Here is a 20,986-nt window from a genome sequence, read left to right as displayed (position 1 = left end):
GTATATGGTTTTGTACATGATGACGTTACGCTTTACGTCACATTCTTCTAAGTTGAGAGAACAGCTAACTGATGTTATGTTCAAGTGAAGCTTGCTAAATAAAAATCCTGCTAAAAGGATAAACATCACTGAACAGCGTTTCGTTTGTTTTTCCTGCACGCGAGTGAAGGTGAATGCGCACTCGGATGCTCAACAGGGAGTTAAAACGCAGTTTGAGCCAGCGGCTCGAATTGATATGGCTCCGGCCCTGTGTCCACAGACAATTCACGCTCCTCCACTTCAGGTGAAGGTGGGGAGAAAGGTCTTCGACTTCAAAAGACCGCTCCGTGGCAAAGCTACTTGCGTCACTCCAGTCACTCTCCATTTTAGAGTCTGACAGCAGCTGTCAATTAATCTGTCACTACGGGTCTCAGGTGCACGCCCCACCCCGCTCATCCCCGCCCTCGGTTCGTCACCTCTATCCCCGCTGGGGTCTGCCCACTTTTCAAGCATTTTTCAAATATTGCTAGTGGGTGGAGTCAGACTCTGAGCAGGGGTTTAGTTACCCTTTAATGACTTCTTTTAACAGGGTCATTTTTTTTTTACAATAATAATCATATGTCGTAGTATACATCTATTCTAATATACAGGCCATTCTAATTAATTTAGATTTAATGATGTTTGTAGCATATCTATTTTAGAAAAAAAAAAAAAGACCAGTGACCAAGTCAACAGTGTTGACAGAGAGGTGACACAAGCTTCTGAAATTGTTCAAGTAAGATCATACTTGACTTTAAAGCAGTGTTTTAAGCATAAGAAACTGTATATAAAGTTTTAAGGACACCAATCAGCCACAACGTTAAAAACCACCTGCCTAATATTGTGTAGGTCCCCCTCGTGCCGCCAAAACAGCGCCAACCCGCATCTGAGAACAGCATTCTGAGATTATATTCTTCTCATCACAATTGTACAGAGCTGTTATCTGAGATACCATAGACTTTGTCAGTTCGAAACATATTTGGCTTTCTGTTAATTTTTGCGTGGAGCCAGACCTTCAGGACTATGACCTTTTTCAATCTAACAAATAACAATTTTACTCATAATTACCATTGTTCCCACTTATTTATTTATCTGTTTTAGTGCAAAGCCTTCTACACATTTTAAAATAGTAAATGGTACTGCACTACTGCCTTTTATATAATGTGAATATTTGTTCTGATTTGAATGAGATTGTCAGTGGTGTTTCAGCATATTCCATTTTCAGACGACCACCAGCAAGGTTCTCATTATTAAACATGGTCCAGTTGTCTGGTTTCAATTCCAGTACTAAAACCAGGTTTTGTTTGCAGTTCAACGCCCCACACTTATATTACACACCTTACAGCTTGGGTCTTTTTTGGCATTTGCAGTGGAGAGGCTCATGAGCTGATGGTGGCCGCTGATCTGTGCCAGGGTGCCATGCTCCAAAAGCAAAGGCTCCGTATACAACACCTCCAGTATAACATCACTGGAATGATAAAACACTGTTTCATCTCCAGGGGTGTATGTTAGGAATGGATTGGCCATTAGGTCCAGTAATGGGAGGCGGCTCTTGCAAAAGCTATCCCCCTCCGATCCAGCAGGGGCCAGCACCAGGACTACATAATGGTAAGCTGTGTACATGCAGTAGAAGTCAGCAAAGTAAAGGTTAGAACTCGGGTTGAGGAGACGTTCAGCGGAAATTTGGAAGCGCAGGGGGCCGTACGGGGAGTCCTTAGGAGGGAGGCCTGTGTCGAATTCGGTGTTGCAGCTGAGGAAGATGCCACGCAGCTTGGCATTGATGGGGGAGCCGTGACTTCCACTGTTGTCTTTAAGAGATGGGAGCATTGCACCCCCACACTCTGACCTAGGGAGAGAGATGTAAGATTATCTATAGCCCACCATTTTAAACACACACACACAAAAATGCAATTAACTTCAGTTACAGGAAAATGATTGACCCTTTTCACATTTCTGGCTTAGGAAAGCAAATGCCTAGCCCACTTTTTCAGCACATTCAGTTTTTCCATAGGGATTTCATAAAATCCTTCATAGAAGCGTTCCAAGCCATGAACAGAACCATCAAGCTCTGAAGTGAATCACAGCATTACAAACTTTAATTTGAAGAGAAGTATTTGAAAATTGGACAAAATAAAAAAGGTAAAAGTCTGTGCTTCACAGCTTACGTGAGGGAATGAACTACAATCCCCTGAAGCATTGCAAATGATGTAATTGAATTACAAATAATGGGAAAATATAAATCTATTGATTTGAAGTTGTTGAATATGAGTATAGATATGTATTATTTTAATTGTATTGCAGATATTCAGATACATACAAACATAGATTAAATTTGGGAGTTTCGGGAGATCGACTCGATTACGTCATTCGCAGTGCATCATGGAAGTGGGCGGTCGCATCCGGGCTCTTTTGGCACACTTTTTTCAACACAATTCTCTGAATGGTGGATCTTTTCCTCTGCATCTGAGACCATCAATCAACGCATCTTATCACATGGCTTATTGAGCGCGTTACCACGGAGACGTAGCGAGTGTGGAGGATCACACTATCCTCCCACGCACCCCACCGAGAGCGAGAACCACACATTATAGCGACCAAAAGGAGGTTACCCCATGTGACTTTACCCTCCCTAGCAGCCGGGCCAATTAGGATGCTTAGGAGTCCTGGCTGGAGTCACTCAGCACTCCCTGGATTCGAACTCACAACTCCAGGGGTGGTAGTCCGTGTCAATACTCGATGAGCTACCCAGGCCCCAGGATTATGGGATCTTAAAGTGTCCAATCAAATCCACACTTCAGAATCTAGCCAGAAATAGTATGTCTTCGGGATATTTCTCACTTACTGCTTCATGAATACTGAAGATTCGGACATACTGCTCAATTGGCATACTGTTGTTGGCATACTATCTATATTATTTTGCTACGCGGAAGTAAGCAGCAGCTGCATTTCCGACAAATGTGTAAAGGTTTCACTATTATTGGCCGCAATGTAAATGAATAGAAGGATAACATACCAGAATTTAGTGATATAAGTTTCAGTTATCACACAATCACAGGATGTACAGCAGAATGATGCCCTAATGTCAGATAATTTTCTAACTTCAGCATTTATAGGAAAAGTGTAAGTAAATTATTCACTTGTTGCTGCGTGTTGTATTGAAGTGACGATAATAAAATCTGCTTCTTTACCGAGATCGTGACAATGCAGTGTTTCTTGTCTCCATGTAAACATCCTTTTATATGTACCTGCATAACCTCCAATGATGCCTTTATTTGATTATTTCCAAAGGCAATGTTTCATAAGCCATGCTGAATGCTGATCTGCGTGTCTGTTTGCTATACACCGCTAAGAAAGAGAGAATGTTCTCTGACAAGAATGGAGAGTAAAATGCGTTTATTAATTTGCCAAGATGAAACAAGATGCAGTTTTGGTGCAAAGAAAGTTAAAGTAGCATTTGCCTAGCGGCTTTCTTCTCTCTGTTTGTGTAAAATGTGTGGAGCCAAGTCAGATGGCACAGAGTACTGTCCTGTCAGCGCGGCTGACAGCCTGATCTCTCATTCATTCTGCTTGTGCAACAGTGTGATACAACAATGGCAAAATGTGACATACAGTAAAACTATATGCGTTTAAAACCAATGAGTTCATGAAAATCATAATTAATGATAATAATATGATGACATATACTACTGGTCAAAAGTTTTGAAACACACTCTTTATTATAATTTATTTTCTCCACATTTTAGAATAATAGTAAAGTCATCAAAACTTTGGAATAACATAAATGGAACTATGGGAATTATGTTGAGGTAAAAAAATAATAATATTTGAATTCTATTTTAGCATCTTCAAAGTAGTCACCCTTTGCCTAGAATTTGCAGACATGTACTCTTGACATTTTCTCAACCAACTTCTTGAGGTATCACCATGGGATGCTTTTTAAACAGTATTGAAGGAGATCCCATCTATGTTGGACACTTATTGGCTGCTTTTCTTTATTATTTATTATTACTTAATTATTAAAATTTTTAGTTTAAAATGAAATAAATTAATATGGTGGCACAATTATATTTTTGTTTACAAAACTAATTTCAAACATTTAAGCATACGCTTTCAGATCAAAAGATTTTTAAGATCACGAGAAACATTTCTGTCAAGTGTTTCAAAAGTTTTAACCGGTAGTGTATATTGCCAGTATGCAATATAAAGCAGCATAATGTAATATTTGTATATCGCTAAAATAGCTGGAAATGGCTGATACCAGAAGGGGTTCACATTCAAGGTTGATAATGCTGACGCCCTAGTTTCGCTGAAAAATAAGGTGGATATAGTAGAGAAGTATGGATATTTGTATGCAGCTTTATTCTCAGAGATTATTTAGCAGAGATGGGCCACTTCTATTGAAATGAATGGAGAAATTGGAACGCCCAATCGAGAAGATCTAGCGCCCAACGGTCAACGCATGTAGAAAGGAAGTCGCCTATCAATCAACTCGTTAACGTGCATGCGCATTAGCTATCATGCCGGGAAAATTGCGTGTTTCAGTGTAATCTGAGGTAAAGAAGCACAATTTATGATTCCAATATTATAAAATGTTATTGCTTATTTGAAATATCTTCTTTGATCGTAATATCTGACCAACCATTCACAGTAATCTCCCTTTTATTCCTATGGGGAGTTGTGCAGAGCATGTCAGAGCACGCAACAGTAGCACAGGGGGCGGAGCTTAGCGAAGGGTCAATTATACTCTGTATTAATAACATTGCTCACTGTAGGTACAGTATGTCTCTAAATGTTTATGTTACCGTTGAAAATCTATTTTTCTATGGGAAAAAATAATGGGACATTTACTTCTGAAGCCAGACTTTTGTGCTCCACTGAAAGATATTCCTCTTTTTAATTTTTAATTTTATTTTTTATGTTAAACATTATACATTATCCTGGGGTTGTCACTCAGGCCAGTTCTGGGAAAGTTGTGTAATGGCATAAACTCAATCCCAACAGTGTTAACTGGTTCACTATTTCATTTTTAAAAATGCCAGGCTAATATATAAAAATAATAATACATTAGTTCTGTACATTAAAAGAGGGAAAAAGTTTGCTAGATTTACAGAAATACATGATTGAACTGGGAAAAGTGTCCATTAGGCATTGAACAGCATTCATATCTCAAAGTCACGCACCAAAGCAAAACATTAGACAGTGCTGTCTCCCGGATGACTAAGAAAGAAATATGTTGAAAGCAGCAGATACTGAGGTGATAGATGACCCCACTAACCTCACATAATGAAAGTATTGATGATGCTGATTGCGATAGAACACAGAGAACCTGAGCAGTCTCCCAGCAGCGGCCTGAGCTTTATCTAACAGCTGCTGGAGATGATCCATGGCGTAATCTGCAGGACAGAACCCATTTAAAACCATTATTTCTCAGTATAAGTGCTTCCTCTGAGAACTTTTAGTGACATATGTCTAATGTGACATTGCAGGCAAGATTAAGGTAGATTTGTGATTAGTTGTGTTGCCTTACCATACCTTTAAAGCTGAAAATGCTTTCTATTATCCCAGATTAATATGCAGCTTTGCAGAGACAACTATAAGTAAACCATTCAAAAGCCATTCTTACCCCCAGTGCAGAATTCCACTACTTGGCTCCATTCAGACACTTGGTAGTCTCCATCAGGCTGTCTGATTGCGGTCTGCACAGCCACACAGTACACCGTTCGAGGGCTCAGGAACCAGTGGCCTCTCACAGCCATTGGCAGAGGCACTGCCTTTGCCACAAGCTTGGTGGGGACATCCTGAGATGCCAAACACAAGAGGGTGCTGTCAGTCTTTTATTTAGTTCATAGGGTTATGATGTTGATTTACTTGAAAGATAAATCTTTTATTATCTTTACTCTTTACTTAAGCTTTCAATAAGTATAATGAATACGAGACTGTATGCATATATTCAAAATTATGGCTTTGGGAGACTACCGTATAACTTTATTCCATTACTTAAACATGTATGCACACACAAGAGTTAGATTTATGATAAGCTATAACATCCAATGGCTGCAGTGATCATATGCGTAAAGTATTTTGTCTTTCTCACAGGTGCAAGACCTTTTCTGGATGTACTTTTGAAGAACATATCCTCTCATATTAGTGCTCTATCAATTTTAATTAGTCTCATTGTGGAGGTTTGGGCTTCTGACATGCAGAACCAATTATGAAATGCTCAGAAGGGCATAACCAGCAACACCCTTAGCAAGTCCTTTCATTTCACTCCGAAATGTAATAATATCAGAGCTGTGGCAGAATCAGATGCAATTTCAATGGCATTTAGCAGCAATATATGCCTGCAATTTTGACCACAAATGAATACCAAAGAATGACAGCTGAGAGACTTGCACTGCTTTTACCCTATAGCAGAATTTTGTCTGCATGGATAAAAGGAAATAGAAGAGGAGAGAGCAGGATAAAAAAGAAAAAGCCAAGAACCCACAACACTGTGCTTGGTAAGACTAAAAGAGAGTCTAAACCCCACTCAGTATGAAGTGATAAAAATTGGTTGATTAAAAACCTGGTTACAGCTTGAGGTAGCTGTCCAATCGGCGCTATGGTTAATATGGCTGAAGTTAATTGCAAAAAAAGCTTTAGAGTGTGGGGGTACAGACTTCTTAACATTATTTATTAACTCAATTTAGGGGAGTAAGCAATAACTGCTGAGCTCTTTTGGTGCGATTCCTGTTTCCATGCTGCAGCAACTTCTCTGATTGGTGGATCTCTTTCTAGGATTATGGGTAGTGTAGTTCTCAACCAGGAACTTAGAAATTAAACACAGTACTTTGAAATTGAAGTTGAAATCACAGTGACTTGTGACTTACACAGAAGTAAATATCATTGGTTAACAACCTCCTGCTACTGGGATGTCTGTCTGTATCATGAAGTACTTACATATTATTGTTAAAAATAAGTTTCTCTATGGTGAAAATAACCAAAATATTTACTTCCTGAACCCAACTGAGGGACTCTATTGGCTAATTCCTCTCTGTTCATTATCCTTTAACCACCTGCAAAATCACAATATTTTACTAAATTGACTAGAACATGGTCCCAATTTTTCTTTTCATTGAAATTGACCCTCCTGTCGTTCCAAGGCTGTCAGTCCCTAACATTCTCATTAACATTGCCTTCTGTGTTCCATGGATTTGAAATTAGGGTGAGTAAATGATGACAATATTGTGTTAAATTAGATTCGCAATTAAGAATCTTTTTTATGGTGTGAGAGGGAGGTAGCCAATGTCCATTTGCTGTTTGGAGGATTGGGATGTTTATTGGTGAGGAAGTAAATGTCCCTATGAGTCATCATTGGCTCACAGCAGTTTTTGTGCTCCTGTGAGTTGTTCATACTCCTGGATTAGAAGTGACGAGAACATCATGATAACCCCTGAAGGGCCTGCACTGAGCTGTCAGATGTGCTCATTACCAACACACCTAAAGCCACCCATTACCCCCCTGCCATCTGCCTCTCTCTTGCACATTTTTTCTGTATGTCCTTAATTTAACATTAACACAGCTTTAAAGAATAAACAATAAAGTTAATAAGTAATTAAAAAAAAAAGACAGAGTTGCAGGTCAGAGTACATCATTTTGAGATTATCAGCATTGGCTGATAAACCAAAGTTGTTTCAATTATTTTGAGTAAATTGTGTAAATAAGTGTTCGTTTTAATTTTCAGAAGGAAAGTGCTGACCACAGATGCATCCAACACAGGTTGGGGCGCGATGTGTGGTGGACACCAGACTTTCGACACCTGGACAGGTGCGAAATGGGCGTGGCATGTCAATCGCCTAGAGCTACTGGCTGTCTTTTTAGCTTTGAGAGCTTTTCATTCCAACATCACGAATCACCATATTCTGAATCGTTCAGACAACACAACAGTAGTGGTGTAAATAAGTCACCAGGATGTGCTGTCCCACATATAGCCGGCAAAATGCAATTATGCGTTTCCCCCGGTGCGCTTCCTTCATTATGTCATCAGCAAAGTCCGATTGGACATGAAAACAGTCCTGTTGATTGCGCTTAAATGGCCCAATCAGCCCGGGTTTCTGGAGATGGTAGAAAAACTGTACGGGCCTCCATGTTAAATACCTCTGAAGAGAAACAATCTCTCTCAAACACAAGGCATCCCCAAAAATTGGCATCCCCAGCCAGAGCTTTGTGTGGCCTTTGAACGGAGCACAGCGGATGAGTCAGAATTGGCTCAGTCGGTTAAGAACACCATGTTACAGGCTAGAGCACCATCCACGAGATGCCTTTATACACTGAAATGGAATGATTTCACTAATTGGTGCTTTTCACACAGCAAAGATCCTGTGAACTGCCCCATGCCTGAAATTCTTACATTTCTGTAAGAGCGACTGGACGCATGCTCAAAGTGACTATATGTGGCGACTATATTTGCGTATCACGCACATTAAGCCGGCACCTCTATAGGCAAACATGATTTAATCATAATTCCTTAAGGGGGCAGGGTAGCTAAATCCCCGTCACCCAGCTACAGTTCCAACTTGGGACCTATCTTTTGTCCTAAAAGTTCTCACGAGGCCTCCCTACGAGCCTCTGGACTATGTTGAGTGCTTTCTCTTAAGACCGCATTACTGCTGGATCTGGTCTCAGTAATACAGGTTGGTGATTTGCAAGCACTGTCAGTTGACAATTCATGTTTGGAGTTTGGTCCGGGTCTTTCAAGAACCACTGTCAAACCCAGAAAAGGCCATGTGCCTAAGGTTCTAACCATGCCCTTCAGAACGCAGGTGTTTCACCTTCAAGCCTTTTCCCCTCCATTTAATTCGGATGAGGTACAGTCCTTGCATTTGTTATGCCATTTGCGAGTGCCACACACACATACGTTGAGTGCATCTGCCAATTCAGACTTGTCTGACCAGCTCTTTCTGTGCTTTGGAGGACACACGAAAGGAATGTCCGTCTCCAAGCAAAGACTTTCTCATTGGATTGTTCATGCGATTGCCCTGGCTTATGAGTCGCAGGGTGCGAATTGCCCAATTGGTGTTGAAGTTCACTCAACTAGAGGTATGGCCTCTTCATGGGCATGGACGAACTGTGTGTCCTTACAAGACATATATTTTGCAGCAGGATGGTATTCTTAAAACACATTTGCAAGGTTTTACAACCTAGACATAACATCTCTCTATCATAGCAATCATCTCTGTCGTTAGTGCTTGCTATTTCATTGGCCAAACATATACTTATGCCCCTCTTTTTAAGTATGGCTCCCTGAATTTTTACACAACTGCCTGCATTCATACCATTGTATTTCCCAAAAATCACAAGCACTTTCATTTCAAATAAACGTCCTTCCCCACTGGGTTTGTGAAGGGGTTAATTCATACCATATTACTATAGTTCACATATCCATTCTGAGTGTTCCCTCCTGGCCCACCATGAGGGTCATTCACTTGTGGCATACTCATGTTGGTCGCTGTAAGTTCTATTTGATTTAACCAAATATTATACATTTACTCTATAAATGACAACAGGTTAACGAGATAGGTGCTCTTAAAAAATTAGATGGTAAGTATTTAAAAATAAAATTACACTGTATGTGTTTTTGTACTGCATAGATTATTTTTTTTTAAATATCTTTAAAATTCAGATTTTTTAAACCATCACAAAGCATTAGAGAAACTACCATCCTCAAGGTCAGGGCTGAATCTGTTTAATCTATTTAACTGTTTATTTAAAATACATATTGAGATTCAAGTAATGTTACAACCATTTAATAAATGCATTTATGAATAATACATTTATGATAAAAAATGCAATGTATTATTGTTGCTATTATTGTTATTCACAATAATACTAATAATAACAATAATAGTAATATTATTAATAATAATATAATTGATTAATTTTACATTTTTGTATACTAGATCAGAATATAATATTTTTAAATTGTTAAGTGTTATATTTTCTAACACAATCTAACAAAGCAGTTAATGATAGAGCATTTGGCTGCATGTTAAGAGGCCATGAATTTAAATCCAGGTGCCTCCAGCTGTCAAACTCAGTTCATGTTGTTTTGGTGTGGTCTAGTGGTTACAACTCATTATTTTGCTTAGCCTCAGATTGGAGGATTGCCCTTATAATGAGTTCATTGGCACTTTAGCAAAGACATGTAAACAATTCCACTTGCCCTTGTTGTGTGATAATAAACACATTTCCTATTTTATCTTGGGACTACAATGGGGAGTGTAATGGGGTGAAACAGAGATGAGAAAATAACAGTGAATACTGACTCTGTGTTTAAAGCGATTGCGCTCTGCGCCCTCTTTACGACTTAAGTCGATGAAGTAATGCGTCAGTCGGGCCATGTCCTCAGGGCCCATTTCCCACGCAATCCGAAAGGAATCACAGGTCACCTCACTGATTTGAATATTATGGGGTGTGGAGATGAGCTCCACCTCAGCCATAACCTGCATAAAATAAAGAGAAACTGTCAAGCGATGGAAATTACAAGAGGCTAGACAAAAAGCAATCTAAGCACAGCTGAAAATCAATTAACCTATGGAGAGATGGCCCTTTAGTTGAGTTACATACTGTAGAACTCTCCCCATATTCAATACCTGCATTGATCTCAGCTTCTTGCCCACCATTAATCCACAAATCACTTTGTTTTTCCAACAATGGGAAAGATTGGGAGGAAAAAGTTGACGCAGTTTCTGTAAGATTTACAATGGCAGTCGGAACTAACCGCACTATCTAAATCAGGTGTTATAAACCTCTTTGTTTACATGGGCTATATACAAACCCATTTAAAGTGATAGTACATTAAAGGGGTCATGACATGAGGAATATATTTTTCCTTGATGTTTTGACATATTAATTGTACTATAAAAACATACTGTAAGTTTCAGAACTCAAAACTTCCTACTCAATGTAAAAAGAGCATTTGTTGAAACCAAGCTGCCAAAATGACTCATTCTCTACTTTGTCCTCTACAATACGTCAACATCTACTTTATCTTATTACTTGTAGCCCCACCCAGTAGCGGTAAGGACTGAGATGGCAAGGAGAGAGAGCAGGTCAGTCAAGAGAAGAGAGCCAATCATAACTGTCGTAAAGGAGATATTCACCCAAAAATGAACATTCTCTCATCATTTTCTCATCCTCATGTTATCCCAGATATGTGATTTTTAGAAGATTTTTTCAGCTCTGTAGTTCCATACAATGCAAGTGAATGGGTTTCAGCATTTTTAAGCTCCAAATAAGGGCAACATAAAAGGACTCCAGATGACTCCGCTGGTTAAATCAGTGTCTTCAGAAGTGATTTGATAGGTTTGGGTGAGAAACAGATCAATGTTTAAGTAATTTGTTTTACTATCAATTCTCCTCCCTGCCCAGTCACTTCAGTTTCACTTTCTCATTCATCTTCTACTGTTTTTGGTGATTTACAGTCTTCATGCATATCGCCCCCTACTGGGCAGATAGGAGAGTTTATAATAAAAATGACATAAATGTTGATCATTTTCTCACTCAGACCTATCATATCATGTCTGAACACATGGATTTAACCACTGGAGTTGTGTGGATTACTTTTATGCTCCGTTTATGTGGATTTTGGAGCTTCAAAATGTTTGTTTGTTTTTTAATTTTTTGTCCAAAACAAAAAAAAATCCTTACTAATTTTATAAGTGAACCTCAAGGAATGTATTAAAATAATAATAAAAAAGCATGTCATGACCCTTTTAAAGTTTTTGTGTGTTGATATATTTTAGGCTTGGCCTAGCAATCTCATTATGGCACCAAACATGCGAAAACTCTAACTATTGCATCCCAGATCCTCTCATCTGTTTTTTGGTCAAATGCTGGTGTGAGGCACTGATCATTGCCTCGAGTGTGTGAAAATCGCTGTGAGTGTGTGACGTGAAGTGAATGAGTCAGGCTGCTGTTTGATTAGCTGTCAGTTTCTTGTTCTTGTGACCAGTGACCCTCGAATAATGTCAAGTCACAAAAGCTATTATCTATAGTTCCTATAAATCTGACAGAGCGAGAGAGAGAGAGCGAGAGAGAGAGTTTGATTTATGGGCACCTCTCTATAGTTTTCTCTTTTCATACCCCACAGCTCATATATTTATTTATTTATTTATTTGTCAGGGACAATTCACATTAATCAAATATCTCACTGATGTAAAAAAGATTTAGCCACTATGAGCCATAATGGCTAATTTTCATCTGCTGTCAAAGTACAAAATTACACTAAAATACATTCAGTGCACACTATAATTTAAGAATAACCATAACAGTCAAATCCTTAAAAACACAAGATAAAAAACTGTAAAAGATCCCTAAGACAATATACTGCTAGCATTACTGGTTTGACATTAACCAGACTTTTAATTTTTGAGAGAAAACCCCCATGACTTGTTAGATCTTTCAAATCAGCTGGAAGTATATTCCAGTCACTGGTTAAGCAAAAGCTTATAGACCAAAAGCACTCTTTCCTAATGGTAATTTACAGTCACCCCTAGTATCTAAAGCCAGGCAGTATTCCAAGAGTGCTAATATTAGTATAATAGCACTTGGATGTTTCACTATTTGGATCACTCCGCTTGTCGCGTCTTTCCAAATAGCGATTCATCCCAGTGAAGTCTTTTGAATTTTAAAAAAAACATTTTTAATCCCCATTTCTCCCAATTTGGAAAGTTCAATTCCCACTACTTAGTAGGTCCTCGTGGTGGCGCGGTTACTCACTTCAATCCGGGTGGCGGAGGACAAGTCTCAGTTGCCTCCGCTTCTGAGAACGTCAATCCGCACATCTTATCCCGTGGCCCGTTGTGCATGACACCATGGAGACTCACAGCATGTGGAGGCTCATGCTACTCTCTGCATTCCACGCACAACTTACCACACGCTCCATTGAGAGAGAGAACCACTAATCGCGACCTCGAGGAGGTCACCCCATATGACTGTACCCTCCCTACCATCTGGGTCAATTAGGTTGGTTAGGAGACCTGGCTGGAGTCACTCACCACACCCTGGATTCAAACTCACGACCCAAGGGGTAGTAGTCAGCGTCAATACTTGCTGAGCTACCCAGGCCCCTGAGTGAACATTTCTGAAGATTTCAACTGTATGCCAGTAGGTGGCAACAAATTCGTCTTTTTTGAGTGAGTCATTGAATCACTGACTCAACTGATTCGTTAAAGAATACAAAGTCGTTCATGACTAAAATGAAGATGGGACAGTGCTCAGAAAACCTATTTGAAAATAATACATTTTGCAATTCCGCTTGGTGACACAAGTGACAGAGAATTTAAAAGTGCACTAAAAATTTTTTTTTGTGTATTTCATCTTGTACTTACACTGACACCTAGGGGCCTGGTTGCAGCATAATTTCAATGCAATAATTTGTAAGTTCCCGATGCCATTGTAGAAATTCACTATTCACAGTCAGCCATGATTCAATTAATCCATGATTAAAAGTGTCCAATAACAGGGCACTTACTGAGATTAGGCAAGTTGTATTTGGCTGGTCATGTAATTCTAACATGGCAGCCCACATCAAGCGGACCCTCTCCGTGTAGAATAAAACCGCTTTCATAAGGTTACTGATATGACTGGAGTCTTTATCTCATGTACACTACCAGTCAAAAGAATTGTGTTGTTTCTAAAAAAAACATTTTATTTAATATTTTTTATATTTTAGCATATTCAAAGTAGTCACCCTTTGCCTAGAATTTGCAGACATGTACTCTTGACATTTTTTCTTCTTGAGGTATCACCCTGGGATGCTTTTTAAACAGTATTGAAGGAGTTCCCATCTATGTTGGGCACTTATTGGCTGCTTTTCTTTATTGCTCAGTCCAACTTTTTTTTTAAATAACATTTTTGTTTTGTAATGAAATAAATTTATATGGTGTAACAATGATATTTTTGTCTACAAAACTAATTTCAAACATGTAAGCATATGCCTTCAGATCAAAAGATTAAGAAGATCATGAGAAACATTTCAGTCAAGTGACCCCAAACTTTTAAACAATTTTGTACATATTCAGTTCTCTAGGAGTAAAACTTTTTTATGAGGAAAAATTACTTAGTGCACCTTTAAGGACTGTATTTCTTGGATTGTTAATATGCAAGATGAACAAGCTAAATGGTTGTGGATTTTGCCTATAATTTGTTCTATAATAATCTTCCCATATGAACAGTAAGTAAGTAAGCTGACACAATGTCTTTCAGTCCAATGCCAATACTGGCATGAAAGTGTTGGATAGCATAAATGTGTGGGCTTATTGATATGCATGCCAGAAAATGAGAATATGCTTTACAGCATGTTTTTCACACACGACTGCTTTCGCTCAGAGGCATATGGCGTGCGTGTGTGTGTGTGTGTGTGTGTGTGTGTGTAGTGGTCATTTGGTGTGCTCCATGATGGAAAATGGAACATTTATTTAAAAGATTAATTTAACATTAAAACCTGTTTCCAAACGTTACCGTTATTCTACTTCTCAAGACACATGCAACATCATGCATCATATTACAAGAGCACAGAAGCAATTAATGCCATGGAAACACACAAGTTCCCCAGATTGTAGCCTTTTATTCAAAGGGAATGTATGGTATGATATATATCCTCACATGATTGGATCAGAGCTGTAAAACAGACACGCACACACACAGCTCTGCTGCACTCACACTTACTATTTTAGAAAACCTTTGAACATTGTCATCTCTGAGTTTTGCTCGAGCGTTCCACGAAAGACTCAGTACGTATCACATATTATAACCTGAGCAATGAAGCGGTCAATCTGTACAAAAACATATCCAAGGTCAGATTTCACCCAAATAAAATATATAAATATATATTTAAAAAAAAAAAAAATTAATTAAAAAAAATACTTTGCATAACAAAGTTCAAATATAAAAAAGTATTTTTAGTAAAAAATATATATATATATATATATATATATATATATATATATATATATGTTTTTTTAAATTTTTTTTTTTTTTTTGGTAACACTTTACAATAAGGTTCCATTTGTTAAAAGTAGTTAACAACATTAGTCAACGTGAACTAACAATGATCAATACTTTGACAGCATTTATTAAACTTGGTTAATGTTATTTCAACAATTAATTATACAGATTTAAAATCAAAAGTTTTATTAGTCAACATTAGTTAATACACTATGAACTAACATGAACTAGCAATGAACTAACATTAATAAAAATTAATAAATACTGTAAAATATATTGTTCATTATTTGTTTGATTACCTAATGCATTATTTAATGTTAATGAATAATCTTATTTTAAGTGTTATCGAATATTTTCATGACAATCAGACACATTTCCTCCCCAATTGCTCATTACCATAATGCGTCCAGACTTTATTTTTTATATTATTATTTACTGAAGTTATGCATTCTCAATAATTCCCATGACTAAAATGCAATTTTAAAATACTTCCATGATGCATAAATACAAACTTTACAATGAATAAATACATCAAAAAGAAAAAAGAATGGGGGATGAAATTATGCATAAATGCCATGAAAACATGTCGTAATTAAACAAATCTCAATGGTCCAAAAACAGATATAAATTTCTTTAAACAAACAATAATTTCCTATTTCTTTCTTTTGATTTCGGGGTGAAATATGACCTGGACATTTCTTGTCAGGTTTCTTGAGATTCACACAAGCAGTTTTAGAACAGCAATAAAGAAAAACCTTTTTAATGTAGAGAAACATGCTTGTACAATAAAGGCATGTGCCAAATCATATGGGCACCATAAAGTGTAAACAGTTGCACATATACTGCAGTGTTCATCTAAAGGCAAAAGACAGCTATTTACGTGCACCAACTCTTTATCTGTGCTTGGAATAAAGCAGACTTAACTCAGGTTGCAATAAATACTTAGTGTGCTTCAGTGCATTCGGTGACCCATATTCACTAAAATAAACATGCACGTCCAGCACTCTTTATTGTGTCATAAACAGCGGAGTGAGAAATCTTTAATGGCTAATTCATTGAGGAATTGTTCTCTGGAATGAGCTGTCAGAGCAGCAGAGCCTGTGTTGATCCTCAGTGTATTAATGACTTTGTCATGGTTCATAATCTTATATGTATCTGCAATGCAGCCCTGCTGTGGTGGGAGTGAAAACTATTAAAAGCAACAGTTCCACATTTTCACTCATTTACTCATTTCACTTCACAATAAAAAGTGTACAAACCTTAAATGCAAGAAAACACACTTTGTACTAAATGTTCTAATCTGATTATCTGTGCACTCTCTTCAAATCATCATCTGGGATGGTGACAGTCTACATGGCAATTCTGACCTGAGTTCAGTTGAGTACAGAGAAAAACTGCAATTTCATCATAATATAAGTGCTGTGTCAGCAAACACTGAAGACAGTATAAATGGACACAAGATTTATAACATTGAGATGAATTGTGCTTTTTGATGTTATTGGTCTGTTAAATACTGCACAAAGAGAGAGACTCTTTCTCTAATGAGCATGAGTAACAGTTTGACAGTTACACTGTGATGACTCCACACACAATGATTAAAAAGGAAAGACTCACCTCTGTGTGCAATACCAGCCACAGAAAAATAGGATTTTCTTTGTCAGATAGAGGCTGTGGGTATGAGCACGACTTTGATTCTTCGTCTTTTCCTCTTTTTCTCTCTGAATGCTGCCTGCTCCTTAAACTAGGATGAAAACTGACTGTGAGGGAATTCACGTTTGCCCCCACTATCTCACTTTCACTCACTATCCCTCTCTCTCGCTCTCTCTTTCTCTCTCTCTCTTTGGCATCACATTTACAGTCTCCACTCCAGTGTCCATATCTCTTCTACAGTGTGCCAAAGGGAAATTAACAGCCATGAGAAAGTACAGTGTCGATGAACCATAAAAGTGATATAACTAGCTACTCACTCATTCTACTGCCAAATCCAACACACAAACACCACATCACTACTCACACACAGATCAACATTCACTGTGATGGGCCAGTTGTATCTTCAATTTTACATCACATTTAACAACTAATGAAGAGATGGGGAGACTGGGGGCAATTGTGACACACTAATTTTATTCAGTTACAAACCAGTTAGAGTATTGATACTTATTCAACACACATGCACAACAGAGTTCTCTCTCTGCCTGACAAAATCAAGTGGTATTGTATCACTTCCTAAAAAAGAAAAGAAAATATAAAAGTGATTTTATTTTAGGATGCTCAGTATTTTTATGCTTGATTCCTTTGAATTTAAACTTATTCAAATATACCCTATTAAATATGTCTAATTTGTACTTTGCAACAAAACCGGGAGCTCTCTTGCACAACGTATGTTCTCACGTCTCTAACATGAGAGAGTGCTGAAAAGCAGGTGTTGCAAAACTCTGGTTCTTAAAGGGGCCACGACCTATTTATGACAAGTTAAATTATATAAAATTTCTCCACTTGGCTACATAAATAATGGCAGATAAAAATAAAACGAATTACAGACAATAGCAACGTTACTAGTAGCTACTTTACATTTTATCTTGAGGTCAGGGGCAATTGTAACTCTCTTTATGAAATAAAAATGGAATGACTGAAAAGAAAGATTGAATCTCTACATTATGTATAGAACATTATTTCATTAAAGTACTGCTTTTGACTTATCAATCATATTACATACCAATATACACACTTATTTCAAAAAATTATAAAGTAGGTTCTATTTTTTATTTATTTTTGCTTTAACATATTATTATGTATAACATTCCTTAGAGTGTGCTCTTATTTTAGATAAAGTGTGTTAATATGGCATTAATATACTGTACATGTGTATTATATACAGTATACTGTATATATTTTATATAAAGTGGGTTAGAACACACACACACACACACACACATACATTAGTACTACTGCCCCAACCACTGTTACAAGTGTGCATTCTGATTTCTTTCTTTTTTTTTTTTATAAATTCAATATTATCAACAAGTCTTTCTCAATGTAAATATTCATTTACAGTTTTTGATTTATGAACGATAATTCGATCAAAAACATTACAATTGCCCCAGGTATCCTCTACTTTAAAACAGTACATGTACATTATATTACATTCTGTATTGCAGTTATATATTGTCTAATAAAGATTTTGATGTGGTAGAGCAAATGTGTGTTTATGTATCTCACACCCCCTCTTGGGCTGCAGATGGACATTTGCACATTCACTGTGTTAAAGATCATATTTTCTTTATGAAATAAAACCATATCTAGTGTGCTTTATGTCAGGATGTGTGTTTCATGGAGCGTACCAGATTTAACAGAGCTCTGACTGTGCGGTTCTGAGGGACACGAGAGTCTGATTTAGAAAAGAATGATTGGTGTATATGAGCAGCTTGTTAACTCAAGTGGAGTCACCATTGCATTGGGTCTTATGTCATTCCATTGTAGGACAATCACTTAAATGTATGTTTCCCTGGAAGCATTACTGATATCACTGTCCACTCTTGCATGGTGTAACTCAAGGACAGGATGTTCCGAAGGCACAACCTACAGAAGAATGAACCAAATGCTGCACCATATGGTCACAAGCGGTGCATCCCACTGCAATCTCAGCATTCAACCAGAATCACTTCACAAATCACTGAACTTGCACAATATTTTACAGCACAATTACTTCAGGCTGCCAGGACACACTGATGGTGTACTCTGAAGTACTCTGAAGGTCTAGTGTGTTTTCTAACGCCAGGTTTCATTGTGAACTACATGATTGATGTTATGTGCTTGTGTGTGGGTTATTTATTACCCTATACCAGGACTCCTACAGTAGCTATGCTTGGATGGATTGAAGATGACTTGCCTTCTGTCAGCCTAAAATGTAATTAAAAAGCAATGGGTCATTACATCCTGACAGCCATGCAAGGACAGAACCAGAGGAAGGATGGAGCAACTCTCAATAACTTATTCTATTATGTTATGGGTTTTTTCCTACATAGTGGACATGGCTAAGAAGGGCTATTTTAAGAAAATACATATTACAAATCATCCTGAATATGTACAGTCTGATTTATCTTGTTGTTATTCTGATTGCATTGTTTTGTGATTTTGCCCTTCAGACCAAGAGTTATTCCTGATTGAAAAGACATTCAGTAATAAAAAAAAGAGCACTGGTTTCACGGGTGTCAACAAAACATCATGAGCTCTCATTGATTTTCTTTTTAACTCAATTTTATGATTCAGCGAATTAATAAATGGGTCATTCTGGGTGGCCTGGGTAGCTCAGCGAGTACTGACGCTGACTACCACTCCTGGAGTTGTGAGTTCGATTTCAGGGTGTGCTGAGTGACTCCAGCCACTAAGCAACCAAAACTGGCCCGGTTACTAGGGAGGGAAGAGTCACATAGTGTAACATCCTTGTGTGGATATTAGTGGTTATCACTTTCAATGGGGCGTGTGGTAAGTTGTACGTGGATCGTGGAGAATAGCATGAGCCTCCACATGCTGTGAGTCTCCACGTGTCATGCACAACGAGCCACATGATAAGATGCATGGATTTATAAATGGAGGCAACTGAGACTTGTCCTACGCCACCCGGATTGAGGTGAGTAACCGCGCCACCACGAGGACCTACTAAGTAGTGTGAATTGGGCATTACAAAATAAATTGGGTAATTCTTGGGATTCTTGGGTAATATTTAAGTCCCCCAGACTTAACTTTTGTGGTTCACTAAAATAAATGTTAAACTCTTTTTACAAGACATTGATATATTCATTTGAATGCATTTAAATAATTATTGCATTACACCATTCTTTATCATAAAATAATATGTTCTTTCTATCTCATACCAAGCATTTTGTCAGGCACTTCACTGAATTTGAACCTAGAAAATAATGAATAAAATCTGCACACTTTCTATAATTTGTGTCATTAATGTAAACGTTTATTTGTTTTCCTTTGCTGAGAAAGATATTTTACCCCCCAAAAATAAATACATTAAAAAACATGAATTTTCATAGATAACAGGCTGTCTCTCAGTCTGAACTGAACCCCTTCACACTAGCCATTCATCCCATAAAAATGCCATTATGACATTATTACTCAGCTTTCTTCAACAGCATGGTGCAGAAACAGGTAAGAAATACCATAATTTGTATTAACATTTTCTAGTGTATTATAGTGAGATGGGTATCATCGAGCTTAACTCAACCCTGTCATATGAAATTAAGATATTAAATTGGTACTTTTCAAAATGATATTTTTTCAGATTAACAATTTTTATTGATTCTCATAAAGAAACACAGAAAAATAAAACATATACACAGATTCAATCTTAACCCCCACTATTACCCCTCCCAAACCCCAACCCCACCCTGGCTCCAATAACATCCCAGTGGTTGCAAATGATAAACACACACACACACACACACAAACAATATTATAGAAATTATCACCCATCCATAAATTATATATATACCCACCCCATTTCTCAACTAACCCGTTGTATTTCCCCAATCTACTAAACGACTCCCCAAAAGACATGGGTTGTGTCTCCATCTTCTGGTTGGCATTGCCAGCAGGTGGGTGTGTCTTTAAGACCAAGTCTATACAATCTAGAGGGGGTCTAATACAACCGATGTTAAATCTTGAATTGCATAAGGCACACCCTTACGTCTCTAGATGCAGTCTTGATGTTTTTTAGAATCCAGCCCAATCCAGCCCCTCCAATTGCAAGGTTTAAATCTTTCTCCCATAATCTCTTGAGAGTGGTTGAGGTTCCATCCTCCAGACTCTGAGTTAACAGGGAGTAATGCACTGATGCCTCATGACCTTTTCCAAAAGCAGTAATCATCACTCTCATAGTATCTGCCACTTTAGGGGGGTGTATGCTATTCCCAAAAATAGTACAGAGCAAGTGGCGCAGCTGTAAATACCTAAAGAACTAAGATCTGGG

The 20,986-nt window shown here is 37.8% G+C and overlaps 1 protein-coding gene across 1 annotated transcript; it reads right to left on the bottom strand.

Moving 5' to 3' along the window:
• Positions 1-449: 449 nt before the first annotated feature.
• LOC127630990 (phytanoyl-CoA hydroxylase-interacting protein-like) lies at positions 450-16,842 on the bottom strand. The gene is made up of 5 exons (XM_052108921.1): positions 16,621-16,842; positions 10,323-10,499; positions 5,642-5,816; positions 5,294-5,411; positions 450-1,864 (listed from the first exon to the last, which is right to left on the bottom strand). Exons 2-5 carry the CDS (start codon positions 10,494-10,496, stop codon positions 1,330-1,332), a joined length of 1,002 nt encoding a protein of 333 aa, XP_051964881.1. The 5' UTR covers positions 10,497-10,499; positions 16,621-16,842; the 3' UTR covers positions 450-1,329.
• Positions 16,843-20,986: the final 4,144 nt, after the last annotated feature.

Source organism: Xyrauchen texanus, chromosome 37 (genome assembly GCF_025860055.1).
Source record: "Xyrauchen texanus isolate HMW12.3.18 chromosome 37, RBS_HiC_50CHRs, whole genome shotgun sequence".
NCBI lineage: Eukaryota > Metazoa > Chordata > Actinopteri > Cypriniformes > Catostomidae > Xyrauchen > Xyrauchen texanus.
Note: the sequence above shows the minus strand (reverse complement) of the source record. Positions and strands in the feature narration are given on the sequence as shown.

Excerpts from the sequence above, each read along its gene's own strand:
- LOC127630990 (XM_052108921.1), bottom strand. The coding sequence starts at position 10,496 with ATGGCTGAGGTGGAGCTCATCTCCACACCCCATAATATTCAAATCAGT. Across the intron at positions 5,412-5,641 it reads AGTGGAATTCTGCACTGGGG|ATTACGCCATGGATCATCTC; the intron begins GTAAGAATGGCT and ends TCTGTCCTGCAG. Across the intron at positions 1,865-5,293 it reads CAATACTTTCATTATGTGAG|GTCAGAGTGTGGGGGTGCAA; the intron begins GTTAGTGGGGTC and ends CTCTCTCCCTAG.